The 17,041-nt window shown below is 33.7% G+C and overlaps 2 protein-coding genes across 3 annotated transcripts; one reads left to right on the top strand and one right to left on the bottom strand.

Moving 5' to 3' along the window:
- The first annotated feature begins 3,010 nt into the window (after nucleotides 1-3,010).
- Nucleotides 3,011-7,682, top strand: LOC114409091 (aspartate aminotransferase 1). The gene is made up of 12 exons (XM_028372396.1): nucleotides 3,011-3,182; nucleotides 3,609-3,680; nucleotides 3,887-3,948; nucleotides 4,047-4,130; nucleotides 4,230-4,329; nucleotides 4,437-4,557; nucleotides 4,671-4,834; nucleotides 5,104-5,241; nucleotides 5,455-5,576; nucleotides 5,947-6,041; nucleotides 6,346-6,466; nucleotides 7,273-7,682. Exons 1-12 carry the CDS (start codon nucleotides 3,096-3,098, stop codon nucleotides 7,355-7,357), a joined length of 1,251 nt encoding a protein of 416 aa, XP_028228197.1. The 5' UTR covers nucleotides 3,011-3,095; the 3' UTR covers nucleotides 7,358-7,682.
- Nucleotides 7,683-9,131: 1,449 nt separating this feature from the next.
- LOC114409090 (transcription factor MYB3R-1-like) lies at nucleotides 9,132-15,860 on the bottom strand. Of its 2 annotated transcripts, none has more exons than XM_028372395.1 (12): nucleotides 15,671-15,860; nucleotides 14,776-14,974; nucleotides 14,296-14,350; nucleotides 13,856-13,913; nucleotides 13,487-13,581; nucleotides 13,243-13,346; nucleotides 12,908-13,036; nucleotides 11,103-12,831; nucleotides 10,748-11,025; nucleotides 10,282-10,396; nucleotides 9,969-10,139; nucleotides 9,132-9,489 (listed from the first exon to the last, which is right to left on the bottom strand). In XM_028372395.1, the coding sequence occupies exons 2-12, from the start codon at nucleotides 14,850-14,852 to the stop codon at nucleotides 9,367-9,369; spliced, it is 2,934 nt and encodes a 977-aa protein (XP_028228196.1). In that variant the 5' UTR covers nucleotides 14,853-14,974; nucleotides 15,671-15,860; the 3' UTR covers nucleotides 9,132-9,366. The 2 variants fall into 2 exon arrangements, with proteins under 2 accessions (XP_028228196.1, XP_028228195.1); XM_028372394.1 differs by having other exon boundaries at nucleotides 9,141-9,489; nucleotides 9,969-10,202; nucleotides 15,671-15,857.
- Between the last annotated feature and the right edge of the window lie 1,181 nt (nucleotides 15,861-17,041).

Raw genomic sequence — 17,041 nt, 5'->3', positions numbered from 1 at the left:
TTATAATATTAAAGTTAACCAATCTTAAGTATTTATGATAAGTTTATCAAAATAGGATCATATTTAGATACGGAGAAGGCCTGAGGTGATATTCGACTCAAGATTAAATTAAGGTCCAAACCTAATGAGGAACTTAAGGATTCAGGTTGTGGTTTTGAGTAGTAAGAGTCATGTCCCATAGAAGTCTCAGAAACCTTGAGTTTAGGCCCTTGCGATGTCAGGCCAAGGCATCCTCGTCAACCCATATGCTTGACTGTGTGAGATGCTGCTTATCACAACATCACCTTAGTCCGAAGGTGTTTGACAATAACCTAGTTTAAAAGGTTTGATCAAGGTCAACAATTATAAACAAGTTATTAATGTTTACCTAATTTAAATCTCATATGATAATTTATAATTATCTTGTTAACTTTTTTTTAAAAATAGGACTTAAATTAATATTTTTATTTGTTTCATTTTTTAATTATTTCGGGATCCATCCCTATGGCCAAATTGCAAGCCAATTAACATGTGGACTGATATCCCAATTTTTTATGCGTTTCATGATAATTCATTAACATGAATAAGAAATATGCTAGGGTAAACTTAAAAAGAACAAAACCACTTTCTTGATAACTTTTGTAGAGTTATTGTCACGACTCACTCTTAGACCATAATTGATGCACAAACTATAATTTCCTTAGCCTGGCTAGTCTAAGAGTATTTCATTCCAAATCACATTTAAAAGATTAACCAAAATGGGTTATCGAAAATTCGATAGAGTTTCCCCTAAAAACAAGACAAACCCCATATTGAATAACCTGTGAAAATATATCATATATCCATGCAAATCTATATATACATATATTAAGATCCAATAGTTAGATATCAAGGTTATAGATCACAACATAAACCCTTGACATATTATCCAAAATATCAATTAATAGTGATGTTGGTCATACATACTAATCATCAAAGTGTCTCAAAATTTCATAATTACACCATAAGCATATCTATAAGATAAGATCATCTACATCTCAAAATAACGGAATTTTCTCTATATTTATTCTTACCCTTATCCCTATAGTCGCATTATACTGGAGTCACAAAAAAAATATTTTTCATCAAACGCAATGGAGGCCTACCAAAAAGATAAACAAATTCTTGGGTAAGTCAGCAAATCCTAGGAAGTAAGCTGACTATCTGTGTGTCTGAGGACAAAAATGAAAGAAGGGGGTAAGTCTCGAAGACTTAGTGAGAGCATAAAATATAAACCGGATAGGAAGGAGAGCACAAACATAATACAAGTCTTTACATCCAAAAAGAATTTAAATGACATTAAATAAAAGTGAAATAAATACAACTTACTTTTAGAAACTATTGTATACTCCCTTGAAAAATTTTAGAACTACATATAAACTTGTATTCAAGAATAATAACTTTGTAAAAACTTTCATTTTACTATGTGCACATAGATCACATTACCTCTTCATTGTGGCGACCGCTAATTATAGAACAACGACACTTTGCTCGTAGGTTGCATTATCTCTTCGTTGCAGCGAACGGATCTTTAGAAACTATGAATATTCAACCCATAGGTTACATTCTCTCTTCGTTGCAGCAAAAAAAAAAACATATATATACTATGAATTTTTGACTCATAAGCTACATTATCTTTCCGTTGTAGCGAGCAACAATCAATTATAAACTCACAATAAATAAATAAATAAATAAATAAATAATCCAATATCCACTCTTAAATACCTTATAAAAAATCTCAAGGAATAAATTCCAATCAAGCGAAGATAAACATTTTACTTCATTCTCAACTACTCCTAGAATTTCAAAGATCACAAAATAATATATTTTTGGAGTTTACTTGCTTCTCCTAAAAGAATTTAAGAAATGCCGCTAAGTAGATTAACTACTCACACAAAAAAGAACGCAATCAATGCCTTCCAATGCTGTTGGGAGGATCAACCGTTATATTTTTCATAGAATCTAAGCATTTAAAATAAAAAGAATAAAAAATTAGGCAAAATTTCCAAATTTAACATACATAAGATTTTGAGGAAACCACAATAATTCCTAATACTTAGTTTTCTAACCCTTCTCACACAACTCATAATGTTATAAAATACCCATCTAACTCAATGGTTTATAAATTTACCTTATAAAAATTTTAAGAAAACGAGTGATATTTCCTTTTAATCTAACCACATTCCCATGCTTGAGAGTGTCACAAGAATGTAATAAATTTGATGAATTTTGAAACAATGAAAAAAAATAAGTGGAAGGCTGAGAGATGAAAAATTAGAAAGAAGATGGAGGATAAGAAAGTGAAATGGTGTGTTTCAGCTATATTTTTTAAATAAAAAACCTATTTTTTTAAGAAATATATTAAAGTAATTTTTTAGGTTTATACTATATTTTTCTTTTATAATATATATTTATAAGATCTTTTAAATTTCTATGACTTTGCTATAGATAATATCTGAACGTACATAATTATAAGATTAATTTGATGTCTGTCTAAATTATTGACAAAGTCAAGATCGAACTAGATTTATGTCTAAAAGGTTAACTATAATTAAAATATTTGGTCATGACTCGTGAAGGTGAATCTAGTTAAGTGTCACCAATACTATAATTCTTTTTTAAACGATGGATGGTACAGAAAATCTTATATATTCATATTCCTGCTTACCATATTGTTATTTACAATAAGATACATGTCTTGTCGGCTTGCACGGTGTTAATTTCAATAACTAGTTATAATAATAGCTTATGTTAGAAAGTGGTATGTATCATGTCTTTATTGCATGATAAAATGGAAGCGACGAACCGTAATGAAGAAAGCGATTATACGATACAAGTCACCAAACCAGGGCTCGCCCTCAGTAGTAGTATAGAAAATAATAAAAAAATAACAAATTCATTCGTTCTTCTTACATATATATATAAAAAAGTGAATTTGTAATTTGTGGAGGGAATACTTTTCTATTCTATTAATTACAGGGACCATCAAAACCAAAAAAGCCAATTAATAGTTATTCTTTTGGATTCTTATTGTTCATCGCAGACTCAACACTCTCTCCAGACACTTCCTTCATCAAATGGCTTCTCACGACGGCATCTCCGCTGCTTCTTCAGATTCCGTCTTCAATCACCTCGTTCGTGCTCCCGAAGATCCTATCCTCGGGGTATAATATTCTTCTTTTCTTCTCGCATCACTCTTCATTCAAATTCATCTCTATTATATAACGCATGACACGATATCGCCGTCTCATCTTCTTTTTCTTTTTTTATTTTCGTTCTTCGAGTTTCTAAGATCGCGCTCTCAACGATCTATACATCATTTGAATATTTTTATTTTTGGATGATTATTCGAGATCAATTTTGTTTAATGAATCTAGGTGTGGTTTGATTATTGTGCAAATTCTTTGTTTCCTTGCGTGATCTTAAGCTGCGATTATGTTTACGTATGAATTTTGAAGCCGCACGGCACGATTGAAAATTAGTTCACGTAAATTTTATACCGAAGCGGTTAATCTTAAGCTACTTTCATACGAAACGTTTTCAGTTTTTGCTCTGTTTTATTGACTCTCGTTGCGTGTTTGAATAAATAGGTAACTGTTGCTTATAACAAAGATCCAAGTCCAGTTAAGCTCAACTTGGGAGTTGGTGCTTACCGAACTGAGGTCAGACTGATATTTGATTACACTTGTGTTTATTTCTCACTAGATTATGTTAATTCATAAATATAATCGTTAGTTTAATATGATTTGGCTGCTGAAAATGCTAGCGGATGAATCACGAGAATGACCTGTAATGTAACTAAAAATGATCGAATATAATCATTCAGCTGGAAACTTGTGAGTTTTACTAATACTGAGAATTGTTCCAGGAAGGAAAACCTCTTGTTTTGAATGTAGTGAGGCGAGTTGAGCAGCAACTCATAAATGACGTGTTAGTACCTGACTATATATATATACTTTCTTTCTCGTCATTTCCGGTGGCATTGTACTCTGAACTTTTTATGATGTTCTGTTCTGCATTATTTTCAGGTCACGCAACAAGGAATATATTCCGATTGTTGGGCTAGCTGATTTTAATAAATTGAGTGCTAAGCTCATTTTTGGGGCTGACAGGTTAATAATAAAAACAATATAAGTGCTTTCTTGTTTGTAAAGATTTTTGCTGATCAGTACCTAATTTTTTGTGCTTACATTTATTTTTTTTTGTTATAGCCCTGCTATTCAAGACAACAGGGTTACCACTGTTCAATGCTTGTCTGGAACTGGTTCATTAAGAGTTGGGGGTGAATTTTTGGCTAAACACTATCACCAAGTAAAGTGCTTTGTCCTTGATATTTTTCTCCTTCTTATCCTCCTTTTTAACTGATGTTAATTTGATGATCCCACCTTAACATTTTTTTACTGCACTTGTCTGCTCAGCGGACTATATACTTGCCAACACCAACTTGGGGTAATCACCCAAAGGTTTTCAACTTAGCAGGGTTGTCTGTCAAAACATATCGCTACTATGCTCCAGCAACACGAGGGCTTGATTTTCAAGGTTGGAAATTATTTATCAAGCTGTGAAGTGTTTGTTACTTATTGTATCATGATCAATTTCATATTCATCAAGTTTATTTTATTTAATGTTACCTTCTCGTCTGTTCCTTACAGGACTTCTAGAAGATCTTGGTTCTGCTCCATCTGGATCTATTGTTTTGCTACATGCATGCGCACATAACCCCACTGGTGTGGATCCAACCCTTGAGCAATGGGAGCAGATTAGGCTGCTAATAAGATCAAAAGCTTTGTTACCTTTCTTTGACAGTGCTTATCAGGTAAGCTCTCTGCATGCAACTAACATCTTGCTTCTCACCATTGTGAAATTTGTGTTCGTGCATTAAAATTACAAATCCGTCCACTTGAAATCCCTTGAATCCTGATGTTTTGCACAGGCAGAAAAAATCAAACTTCGAGTGTTAAGCTTCCTTTTTCTTGGCACTTTCCTTGGTGGTTCATGTCCACAATAATTTTTCTTTACTATGTCTCAGATGCCCATTCTTTGATTAAAAAATATTTTTTTAAACTATCATTTTTTGTTCTGAAGGGTTTTGCTAGCGGAAGTCTAGATGCAGATGCCCAGCCTGTTCGTTTGTTTGTTGCTGATGGGGGTGAATTGCTGGTGGCACAAAGCTATGCAAAGAATCTGGGTCTTTATGGGGAACGTGTTGGCGCCTTAAGCATTGTAAGAACTTTTAAAGCATTAAATGGAGAGAATGAAGTTTTTTATCAGTGCCAATAAGTGAATCGTGCATGTTTTTTGTCCCATTGAATCTTATTATTTTCTTTGTATCCTAAGCGCATATAATGTACTTTATACTTTCATTTTTCTTTGATGACTAAAAGCTTCTAGTGTTTTGATAAGTTTCCCCATTTTTTTAAAAATAAACTCACCTAGGTCTGCAAGTCAGCTGATGTTGCAAGCAGGGTCGAGAGCCAGCTGAAACTAGTGATTAGGCCCATGTACTCAAGTCCTCCTATTCATGGTGCATCCATTGTGGCTGCCATTCTCAAGGACCGGTAATGAGCCAAACTTCTGCTACACAAAGAAGGATTTGTTGCTGACTATCTTATTATTCTTTCCCCACTGCTTTTTTTTTTTTCTCTGATGAATACTAGTCTTGAATGGCCCTGTCAAATGGTAAAGAATATGATGGTACTTCGATATTTATAGAGGCCATTCTTCCAATATATGTTTGATTAGATGGGAGATTCTAGTGAACATTGTCTATATCCAAGATGATGATTTTACTGGTTGTGATTGTTTCGTCATATGTGTTGGTTGTGTCGATATATTTAATACTGCCAAGGAGGTGTTCCTTGTACACATTCTTTTGCTAGGTGACTTTTTTCTGTTAAAATTTCCCACTTGTTTTTTCTTCTCTTTCAGGGATTTGTTCAATGACTGGACTATTGAGTTGAAGGCAATGGCTGATCGCATCATCAATATGCGCCAAGAACTTTTCGATGCTTTACGTTCCAGAGGTCAGCCTTTACAAAGCTCCTTTTACAATTCCTTTAGTTTTGTCTTTTTGGATGGATCTGTATCATTTTTATTTTTTTATTTTTTATGCTTTACATTTCTGAGGTCAGCCTCTACCGAGCTCCTTTTTCAATTCCTTTAGTTTGTCTTTTTGGATGGATCTGTATCATTATTGTTGCACTTGCACTAGTACGCAAGAAGCTACTACTTGTTTGCTCATTCTTTACCATCTTACTCTGTTCTTTTTAGTTTTGTTTTTGTGATACATTTACTGCAGTTATAATAATTTCTCCTTTAACTGGTCAGGCACACCTGGTGATTGGAGTCACATTATCAAGCAGATTGGAATGTTTACTTTCACTGGATTGAATGCGGAACAAGTTTCCTTCATGACTAAAGAGTACCATATATACATGACATCTGACGGGTAAGATACTCTATTTATTATGACTTCATTGAATGAGTTCAAATGAATATGACATGCATTCTCTTTTTTTTCTCCGTGTTCTATGCTCTAGTCAATTGTGAATATGGCAGCAATGCACCTTGTTATCTTGCTTACCATGCATTTGTCAAATTCTTTTTTGGTGTAAAATAAACATGAAGTTGAATATGCCTCATGTACGGGGGTTACATTTTTAAACCCTTTTTGACGCTGGATGATAGAAAGAGGGGGGAAAAATAGTCATTACACGAATAGCTATATCACTAAAAGCAAAAAACTATTATTTTACTAACTGTATACTTGAATTTGAAGGCTTCACAGTAGCTAGTTTAAGTCTATATATATATATATGCCTCTTGCACTTAACTTTTCCTAACACTAAGGAACAAGATAATAGATGTTAACAACTGAACTAAATCATCTTTACCAGAAGGATAAACCCAAAACAAACATTATCAGATAAACAACTACGTATCCTAGCAACCATTGTCTAAAACAAATATTATTCCACATCAATTCTTCCCCTCTTCAAAGAAGAACTTGTCCAAGTTAGATTCTTCTTGGTACTTGGATAATAAAGAGAAATGTCAACTATGTTGAACACGTTTTTCAGCAAATCTACTACATAGGCATTGTCATTAATTTTCTTCAGGATGTGATTTATATATATAGACACATATTTCATCTTCTATAAAAAGAAATGTCAACTATGTTGAAAACATGTTTGACAACCCTTATGTTTTATGCCGAAGTTCCAGATGACTTAACGTGCACGGTTTGTTTTGCAGGAGGATTAGCATGGCTGGTCTGAGTTCCAAAACTGTCCCACTTCTAGCGGATGCGATACATGCTGCTGTAGCTCGAGTTGCCTAAAACATGTTGTTGACCGCAGTTTTCAACATGCTCCCTAGTCCCTATAGGAGAACTTCCATTATTTTTGTTTAATAACTGTCAACATCACCAATGAAACCTTTTCTGCATTATACATTTTTGTTCTGTTTCTTAATGTGACATAATCAAGTGTTTCTTAGAGGGATTTTTTTTTTCTTTTTTCCCGGGATCCTTGTTGGAAAGAAACAAACAACATTCGATAGATTAGTTTCGACTCAAATGTGGCAAGATAGATTTGTGGTGAGGTGTGTGAAACGGAAGGTGTAAAACTCTCTAAACTATATTAGAAAAGACTCGTGATGTCATATGGAGCCAAGTCTTAAGAATAAATATAATGTAAATATGAGAATGGTGCATATAAGTGAATATCTCATATAAGATTAAGAATGAGTTTATTAGAGAGAAGGTTGAAGTGATGAGAAAAACCGGTTGTTTAGAGATGAGTAGAGAAAGAGTATATTAGATGTACGATAGTTCTATCATCAGAGTTTGAAGAGAAAGCAGGAAATATTGATAATAGTATTTAGCATTCATTTTATGTTAAGATTGTTAAACTAAGTGTTTTACTCAATTTATAAGAGTATTTACTATTTATTTTATGTTAAGATTGATAAACTAAGTGTTTTACTTATTTTTTTTAATTTCTTTATTAATTCTTGGCCTAGAAATTTTTTTTAGGGTACTTAGCCATCGGTTGAACACTAGCCAATTCCTTAATTCAAAAGACAACAATCAAAGTATCAAGACTTGAGGAACATTCCTCAAATGAGTAAACTAGTAATCTATAGACAACCCTGAAAGGAGGAGGAAGGGAGAGATCATGAATATGAATCTCTCTTACCAACATTCTAACAAAAATTAACAATTAACATTTGTTGATAAAAAATAAAGTTGAAAGGAAGTTAGTAACTACTGTCTTTGGGTACTTAACATTGCTTATAGAAGCAGCTATGCTTGTATAAGAAAACAACAGATTTTAATAAGTAATTTGTCCTACTTTTAATCAATTCGCATAGTAATTGTGTTGTAGATGTTCTAAGAGAAACTATGATGACTTAAAAATTGATAATTCATTTATAAATACGATTTATAAAAATATTATTTCATCATTATAATTGACTGTTGAAAACTTACCTAGTTATCTTTCACAATGTATGATAATTTTTTAAGAGAGAAATATTTTCTCAGATTTAAGAATTAAGATGGAAATATTGTTTTTATGATAATTTGCCCAAGTTTTTGACAATGTCCTTTTTTGTGTGTGCTTTCTATTCTCTTAATATGAAAATTTTGTGAGTAGAATTGTCAAAGTATATGTAAAGTGACTCGGCTCACTACTAAAAAAATAGTTATTTTTTTATAATTAACTTCCCTAATTAGCATAATTAGGACAATGATTTGATCGCAAGATTATAGGATGAATTAAGATTTGCTTTCATTTTTTTTTTTATCTAAGCTTGACTTGTATGTATACATTTATTCCTTCCCCGTTCTCTTTTCTTACAAAAATCTTTTTACTTAATGAGATCAACCTCATGATAATCTTAAAAGTAAAGATTCCTCTTATATTTTTATCATGCACGTAAGTTTTAAGGTTGAATTCAAGATTACTAAGGGGTTCAAATCCTTTTTAGTTTAACAAATGTTGGTTTTGTGAGCAGTGCTTTTTGAAAGCAAGATTTTGAACTTTCCCCTACCTTCATAGCTGTTAGTAATTGTAGGTGCCGCGGACAATTGGTTTGAGAGAATATAAAACTAAGAAGAATGTTATAAATCCTCTCATGTGTATTTGCTTACTATAGAGGTGACAAATTAAGAATCCAGAATCGACACAAGCTTAAATAGAATTCTTTGTTACCATTACAAATTCAAGTCTTATCACTATAAGCTAGATAAAGAAATAAAAAAAAATAGTAAACTATATATAAAATATACTTGGAGACGAAAAGTACATCAACCGAAGGCTTTATAGCATTTCAGTGCACGATCAACTATCTACAGCCCTTCAACAAATACGAAGAAGGGCTTGAGAAGCTCATAGCTGAGGATTTGCTGCTGCTATCACCTCTGACCGGAGTTCCACATTCGCTGAAGTCAAGTACACGTCGCTCCACCTGCAAACGAATAAATTCCTTTAAGCCATAAGCTATTGACAAAACTAGAGACCTGAATTTCTTGCATAAGAAAATAACTGCAGTGCAGGGTTCCTGAAATCTCCAAAGGCTCAAAATAATCTTGTAAGCTTATGCTTTATCAAAATTTAAAGTGTGAAATAAAAATTATTAGTGAAGATTTTGTGTGTCACTTTTAACACCAAAAAAGAAACCACTCAAAGAATTCACCGCCAAAAGCCAGTGAGGGGAAGGGAATTGAGCTGCAGCTTTTTAACTAGGATAGTTGTGTTTCTCTTGATGGTGAAATATTCGGAGATCTATTTTCTAAATGTTATTTGTGTTCTCTTGCCATATGATGAAATATAGATCTAAATATGATGCTTCAGCTTTCAAGAAAAACCCAAGGGCTACTATGACTTATGGGAAAGGATCAAGTGAAAATGTCGATCAAAGGACAAAGGAACTAAGTTAAGCTTTACCAAAGCACTTGAAGCCAACTGAGAATGGTTCCCATGCTGATCATGAGCATCGATATTTTCCTGGTCTCCATCCCTGTCATTTCTGGACGCCTCTTTTGGTAATGCCTTGGGAGTCTCATTTCCTAGAATCTCTTGAGCACTGGCATATTGAGCAGCAGTTTGTTCACTGATCTGTTTCATCAACCCGATTGCATCATAGCTTCTGTCACAAGGGCTCATGAAATACCCAAAATCCTATAAAAATGCTCTGTTTTAATTTTGGTGAATTAAAATCTACTTCAAGGAAATCATTATCCAACAGAACCTACAGTACCTCGATTGTAATTTCAGTATCAATCCTGGGGCTGGACAAAAAAGTGTTAATGAGCCAAGGAGATTTCCATGCTGAAGGCGATTCAATGCTTTTCCTAAAAGGTGTTCCACCAAATCTGAAACCAAACAAGCAGTAGTCAGAACCACAGCGAGTTGACACTGAATAATTTGAAAAATAAAGCAAAAATGGAAACAATTGTCATTGGAGTCCAAAACGTTGCAAATAACATAAACTAGACAAATGAAACCTATCACAAGTGCCACATAATGAGAGAACTTTCCAATGCAGCAGAGCTTAAACCATTAACAGTAACATCAAATAAAGCTAAATGGATGAAACCTCACAACTACCTTATTGGAGGTTGATCAAATAACTCAGCCTCGTTAATAAAACACCCGAATAAAATAAATAATGGAAAATGGAAACAGTTGGCAAATGATAATATAATTAGTTTGAAGAAAATTACATGTTACATGTTTCAAGACCACCATCGTTTCCAGTGTGATCACCCGAATTCTCCCCTGAGCCGGATGAACTGATAGACTGTACACAAGTAACAGCAACTGAAAGTCTTTCATGCTCCTTTACCCAAACAGATGGTGAGTTAATCCTTGAGCATGGATTTTTTTTAGTTCTAGCACTTAAACTAAGAACTTTTTCTGATTTCAAATTAACCTGATCAGGTGAATACAGTAACAGATCATTCATATCATGTTCAACCAAAATTTCAGATGGTTGTTGCACCTGACAAACAAAATAACAACATAAGTAATCATTTACAAATTTTGGTTAAAAGCTTATTACAAGAAAATAATACTTACAATCTCAGCAGCAGCACTAGCATCATTCTTTATCTCAGAATCAACATCAAGAGGTTGCTGCTTAACTTTATCCTGAGAATTATTACCACCCGAATCGTCTTCTGATTTTTTGTCGTCCAAAATTACAGACTTCTTTTTATCCTCTGCTCGTTCCACTTTAACTAAATCTTGTCGACAACTCCCTTTATCACCTTCAACAGAGGTACCAGAGTCCCTCTTTTGCATTGAAGATGCAGGAAGCAAATCTGCTACCGGAGTTTCATTGTCGTCAAACATGACATCCAATCGGGAAAAGTTTTTTATCAAGGTTGATGTCATTTCAATCTCAAGTCTCTTGTCAATTCTTTTATCTGATAGTGGAGATAAAAGGTCTCGGTTTCGTTTCTTTAATATAGATGGTGTACCTGTGAAGGTTTTAGCTGCACTTTTTAACAGAGCATCTGGACTATCATCACGAGAAGGTGAGTCCCATAATCTAAAAGGAGTTAGGTTCATGTTCATAGAAGACATCATAAATTGGCGGATACCTAGGGGACTGAATTCCTGCTGCATATCACCTCCAGATTGTATAAGATCACAGCTTAAGAAAGGAATGTCCAAGCTTGGAAAGCGGGGAGGTTCATAACATAGAGCACCTGTGTCCTCTTGTTCTGTAGGCACATTTGGCTTTTCATCCGTTGGATAGGAAGTTTGCTTAGCGTCTGATCCACAGCCAAAACTATTTACAGGGACCAATTTTGAATCATCTTTCACAACATCTGATGGCTCTTGCATTTCTGTGCTGTCTATCCTATGGATACAAGGAGAACTGGACAAGTCATTGGCATAAATTATGTTGTCCTGTGTTCTGGAGACAAACTGCTGATCCTCAGACCCAACCAACTGATTGGGTTCGACCGTATACGTCAACCTATCACCAGTAGAAGAAACTACTGATTGGACAGATGGTAATGACTGACAAAGAAATGAGGTGCATCCTGACAAGTTAACCATGTTAACACCTTTATTATAATCTCCAGAAGAAAAGCATTCATCACCTATTGCTTCTGAAATTAGGATTCTGCAACATTCATCATCAGACATCAATATGTGTTCTAGTTTAACAGATATAGATCCCATGGTCGTTGCAACACCTAACCCCATCGAAGTCTGAAACGGAATATTCACCATGTCGGGACTTTCACTAGGAGCTACCCTATCATTTTGCAACTGTGATGATTCCGGCCCAAAGTCCATTGAGGAAATATGGGTCAAGTCAAGTAAATCAAGCTGGCAGTCCCCGTTTGTGGAGTTTCTAGGTTTGTGTGAATATTTCTGTTCAATGAATTGAGAAGTGCAAATCCCTTGGCCAGCCATGTCTTGAAGGGATGCAGTTACTTCATCCAGAGACACGTAATATGGCTCTGAACAGGATGCTTGACTAGGTTTTTCATTTGGTTTGTATTCCTCTCCAGTTTGTAAAACAACACTCCTCATCTCTCTGGCTGACGAAAAGTGACCAGCTTTAGCTGACTCCTGGCTACTCTGTGAAACTTCCTCCCCTTCAGCCCCCCTAGGACCATTATCGTCTCCACTCTGCTGCAACCTCGAAGAGATGGAAGCAATAGGTTGATTCGGATTTCCAACAAGTGGTACATTTTGTAACTGAGTAAGCAAGCCCGATGCCAAGTAAGAATCCAATTTTTTTTTTACAGAACTATTCCAATGGTTTTTTATAGAATTGTCTGTCCTGTTGCCACATAAGCAAGCACAAGTAATTCAATATGTATTTACCTTCCAAAAAAAAGAATTCAATATGTATTTACCTTCCAGGCAATAACTTCGCTAATTCTGCCCATCTGTTCCCATAAATCTGATGTGCGCGTATAAGAGCCAACTCCTCTTCTTGCGTCCATGCTTCCTTATTTATAGTAGGATTAAGATGATTATGCCACCTATACATTTTTACAAAATTATATAAACGAGAATTAACTACATCCATCGAAATTCTCCAATATGATGGTATGAGGCAACAGGGATAAAGATAATCTGAATAAAATATTTTATTATTATATTCTAATTTATCATTTTTGGACAATAAAGATACATTAATGATGCTTGTGTCCTACACAAAACAATAGAAATCCAATAGCCCCCATACCTTTCTCGACATTGCTTACCAATACGTCCAGGTAAGTGTTGTGCGATAGTAGACCACTTTTTAGGTCCATATCTATTCACCAAATCAATAATTATTTCATCCTCCTGTTTGCATTCAGATTCGATAGGTGACTTCACATTAGATATGTAAACAGAAAATTTATACATTCTAATATTACATCAAAATAAATTCTAACATGTAGAGATAAGATCAACATGGGCAAGAAATGGAAAGTAGAGATTACCTCTTTAGACCATGGACCTTTGACGAGTTCTGGATTTAAGACTTTCTGCCACCTATGCAAGCATTGTACATCAGTTCTATCCTTGAAACACTCCGCTACAAACAAATTTGGCAATCAGAACAGGTCACATAACAAAATATTGCATAATTAATTTGTGTAAATTAAAAGTGCTTAATGTATCTGTGTGTGTGTGTGTATGAGAAATAAGTAGAATTACAAAACTGCTCAAGGGGACCAAAATATTGAACCCCGCGAAACGCAGTCCTTTTCCCCCCATTTATATCTCCCTGTTAAGCATATTAAATTTCAAGCATATAACTTAATCAAAATTAGAAATCAACACTAGTGGGTCTGCTACCAAAATAGTACCTATTTTTTTCCAGTTCTTTCCTTTGAAACGCTGAACAGCCTTCCGCAAAATCTCGTCCTGCAAAAACAAAACACATGAATATCACCTAATAATATACAAGATAATTATCAATCAAACTTTATATCTTAGAAACTGTTAAGTCTTAAAGTGCTAAATGCACAAACATATCAAAAAGATTAAAAAAAATGTATTATAACCTTTTTTTGTGGTAAAATTCAAAAGAATAACTATAACTGATTGTAAGTAAACAAATTTTTTACATGGAAAAATCATTTGAATAATTCATAAACTTGCTTAGTTTCACAAGTTACAGGATTTTATAGTGCAAATAAAACATTACCAGCCTATAAAAGATAAGTTAAAAAAAATTTGTAGCACAAGCAAAACATTACGAAACTTCCAAAACATGAAATAAGTTTTAAGTGTTAAAATAACTCACCTCTTCAGGTGTCCATTGTCCTTTTGTAGAGCGCCTTGTAGGGCCAGTAGTCCTCCTACAGATATGTATTTCATCGTAAGAAAAAACTCACTTCATCTCTTCATAGAAAAAATTTACTACGGTTACCTACAAAAGGTTTCTTTGTCTTTCTTTATTTTTATAAGTGAAACATTATTTGTTCAAGAGAAAGGACAGGACTTGGAAAGAGCAAGAGTTGGAACATAAAAAAATATTAGCAATACCAATCCTCAGCCCTGTTAATAATTAATAAATTATTCCCAAAAAGAAAGCAAGTAACAGCTTCACATGTAAACATGTTAAGCATGTCAATTGTTAAGTGTTAAAGGTGTTAGACACTAGAGAGAAACAGGCTAAACACCAGTATTAATTTCACTTCACTCACGTATCACGCCAATGATAAAGGCCTGCCTAGTAATAAAAGAACCAATGTAGTTAAACAAAGATGATTTTGAGAATTACCCATTCAGAGATCTAATTTTCTGAACACCTTCTATCACCCCTTCTGATGCAGCAAGGATTGTCTGGTCACCTTCCATAGTTTGTTGGCAGATAACTAAAATAGAATACCCCAATTCCCACTGGACTGCAATTCTCTCTCCAGTTGCTTCTCCAAATCATTATAATCCCCCCTCAATTAAGAGATCGCATGAACAAACTTCTGCAAACAAACACAGGAATCAGGAGAAGTTCAAAGAAAAAATGGAAGGAAAAAAAAAGAATCAAAGAATTTTTTTCTCAACCAAACAATTGAATAAAAGAATATTCAAAATGTTCAAAAAAAAATCACATTATATCACCATTTCAGAAGATTTACCACTTGGATCACACGAGTCAACATCTACCTTATCAACCAAAAGCTCAATTACATAATTCGACACTTTCAACATCACAGATAATTTTCAAAATTAAAAAAGAAAAAAGCACACACAGCAATTCCAATTAAAGTTGTTCAAAAACACAAAATCCAATAAAGATTCCTCAAATTCCACAGCGAGCAAGATCGAAGGTAAGAAAACATGATTTTAAGAACGGACAATTTTTCCTTAACCAAACACATCACCACTTTTGAAGCTCCACCGCTTGCATCACTCAAGCCACATCCACCATAAAAACCAATAGCTCAATTACATAATTCGCTACTAAAATCCCAGTCAAAGAAAGCTAATTCAAATTACGATTTAATTTTTTTTTTAAAAAAAAAAAAGACAGAGCAATTCAAATTAAAGTTGCGCATAAAACTCAGAATCCAATAAGGACTCGTAAAATTCTTCGGCGAACAAGATCGAAGTTAAGAAAACACGATTTGAAGATCGGAGAACGAACATGCGAATGTGACCGTTAGAGGATAACTCACCGGACTGAGCTTCAGAGAAAGATTAATGACGGACGAAGCGATCGAAACGGTGCGCATTTGCAGATCCACGCGCAAGCGATGGCGAAGTAAGATCTGCAAATGCACATCAACCACCACCACAATCCAGAATTGAAAAATGGAAAGAAAAAACGAAAAGAGTTAAACTAAAACGGTCCTCGTCTCTATTCAAACATAAAGAGGCGGACTCTTGCGTTTCAAACCCTATGCTTATAGCTCGAACATCTTTGGCAAATGAACGGTCTAGATCACGACACGCCGGATAAACGTTTCCATCTCTGCACGGTAGCGTACATTTTTATTTTCAAAATGTACAACGGGCAAATTATTATTTTTAAAAAAGATACTATTCTCTCATTTTTATTTTCTTTCTTTCTTTCTTTCTTCAAATTTCTACCACTCATTATTTTATTTATTTAGAGCGGTCCTGCTTTTTTTTCCACAAAAAAGATAAAGATTTTATTTTAAGGCTACAATAAAGATAAAGTTAGCTATTACTACTAGTACTATTAAATTTACATTTAATAAGTATAAATATTTACAATAAAGATAGCTATTACTATTAAATTTACATTAAATAAGTATTAAAAATCAAAGCGTTTTTATAATTTGTCAATCTTACGTTTCACGACAGTTGATGTAATTCTGGCAAGTCAACTATAACCACCCAGATACAAGAAAACAGTTGAAATAATTTACTGTATCTTTTATTCATACATTTAATACTTACTTCAATAAATAATATAGTATTATAATAAAAATTTAATTTTTACATAAAAATTAAAATGATTAAATCAATTTAATATTTGAAACTTCGGTTATTTATAAAATAGTGTTTATCGTAAAATAATAGACAATTTTATTAGAAAAAAAAATATCGTATTAAGAAAATCCAAATAAATATATCGTGGCGAAGTGCGTAGAAATATTGATAAAGGTCTAAATCAAAAGAGACGGATGAACTAACTTTGAAATATTTCAATTGAAAAATGGGTCATTATTGTTATTTGTTAGTAATTTATTGTTCTTTAATGCATATAATAGTAGTTTTATGTTAACGTAGATTGTGTTAATAGTCAATTGATAGTTTGATACTCGCATAGTAGCATCGCTACACTACTCGGAAATCGGAATGCAACATGGGAAATATTAAACATGGCATATGTGATTGTCGCGTTTATTCCAGTATTATATACCAACGAATTTACACATAAACTGATCAATCAGTTATAGTAGTACTACCATTCAAATTGACCATACAATTTGGGTAATGATTGGCTACTGTTCCAATGCTACTACTTAAGTTTATTCTTATACAACCAAAGCAAAGTTAACCTGTGGTGATTCATTTAT

The sequence above is a fragment of the Glycine soja genome, chromosome 4 (assembly GCF_004193775.1).
Source record: "Glycine soja cultivar W05 chromosome 4, ASM419377v2, whole genome shotgun sequence".
NCBI classification, from domain to species: domain Eukaryota; kingdom Viridiplantae; phylum Streptophyta; class Magnoliopsida; order Fabales; family Fabaceae; genus Glycine; species Glycine soja.
The sequence above is the reverse complement of the archived record's forward strand: the minus strand, read 5'-3'. Positions and strand labels throughout refer to the sequence as shown.

Bases quoted from the DNA above. Each gene is read 5' to 3' on its own strand.
- LOC114409091 (XM_028372396.1), top strand. From the start codon at position 3,096: ATGGCTTCTCACGACGGCATCTCCGCTGCTTCTTCAGATTCCGTCTTC. The intron at 4,835-5,103 runs GTAAGCTCTCTG...TTTGTTCTGAAG, and splicing joins TCTTTGACAGTGCTTATCAG to GGTTTTGCTAGCGGAAGTCT. The intron at 5,577-5,946 runs GTAATGAGCCAA...CTTCTCTTTCAG, and splicing joins GCTGCCATTCTCAAGGACCG to GGATTTGTTCAATGACTGGA.
- LOC114409090 (XM_028372394.1), bottom strand. From the start codon at position 14,852: ATGGAAGGTGACCAGACAATCCTTGCTGCATCAGAAGGGGTGATAGAA. The intron at 13,582-13,855 runs GTACTATTTTGG...ATTTGTTTGTAG, and splicing joins AAAGAACTGGAAAAAAATAG to CGGAGTGTTTCAAGGATAGA. The intron at 13,037-13,242 runs GTATGGGGGCTA...AAAAATGTATAG, and splicing joins GGTAAGCAATGTCGAGAAAG to GTGGCATAATCATCTTAATC.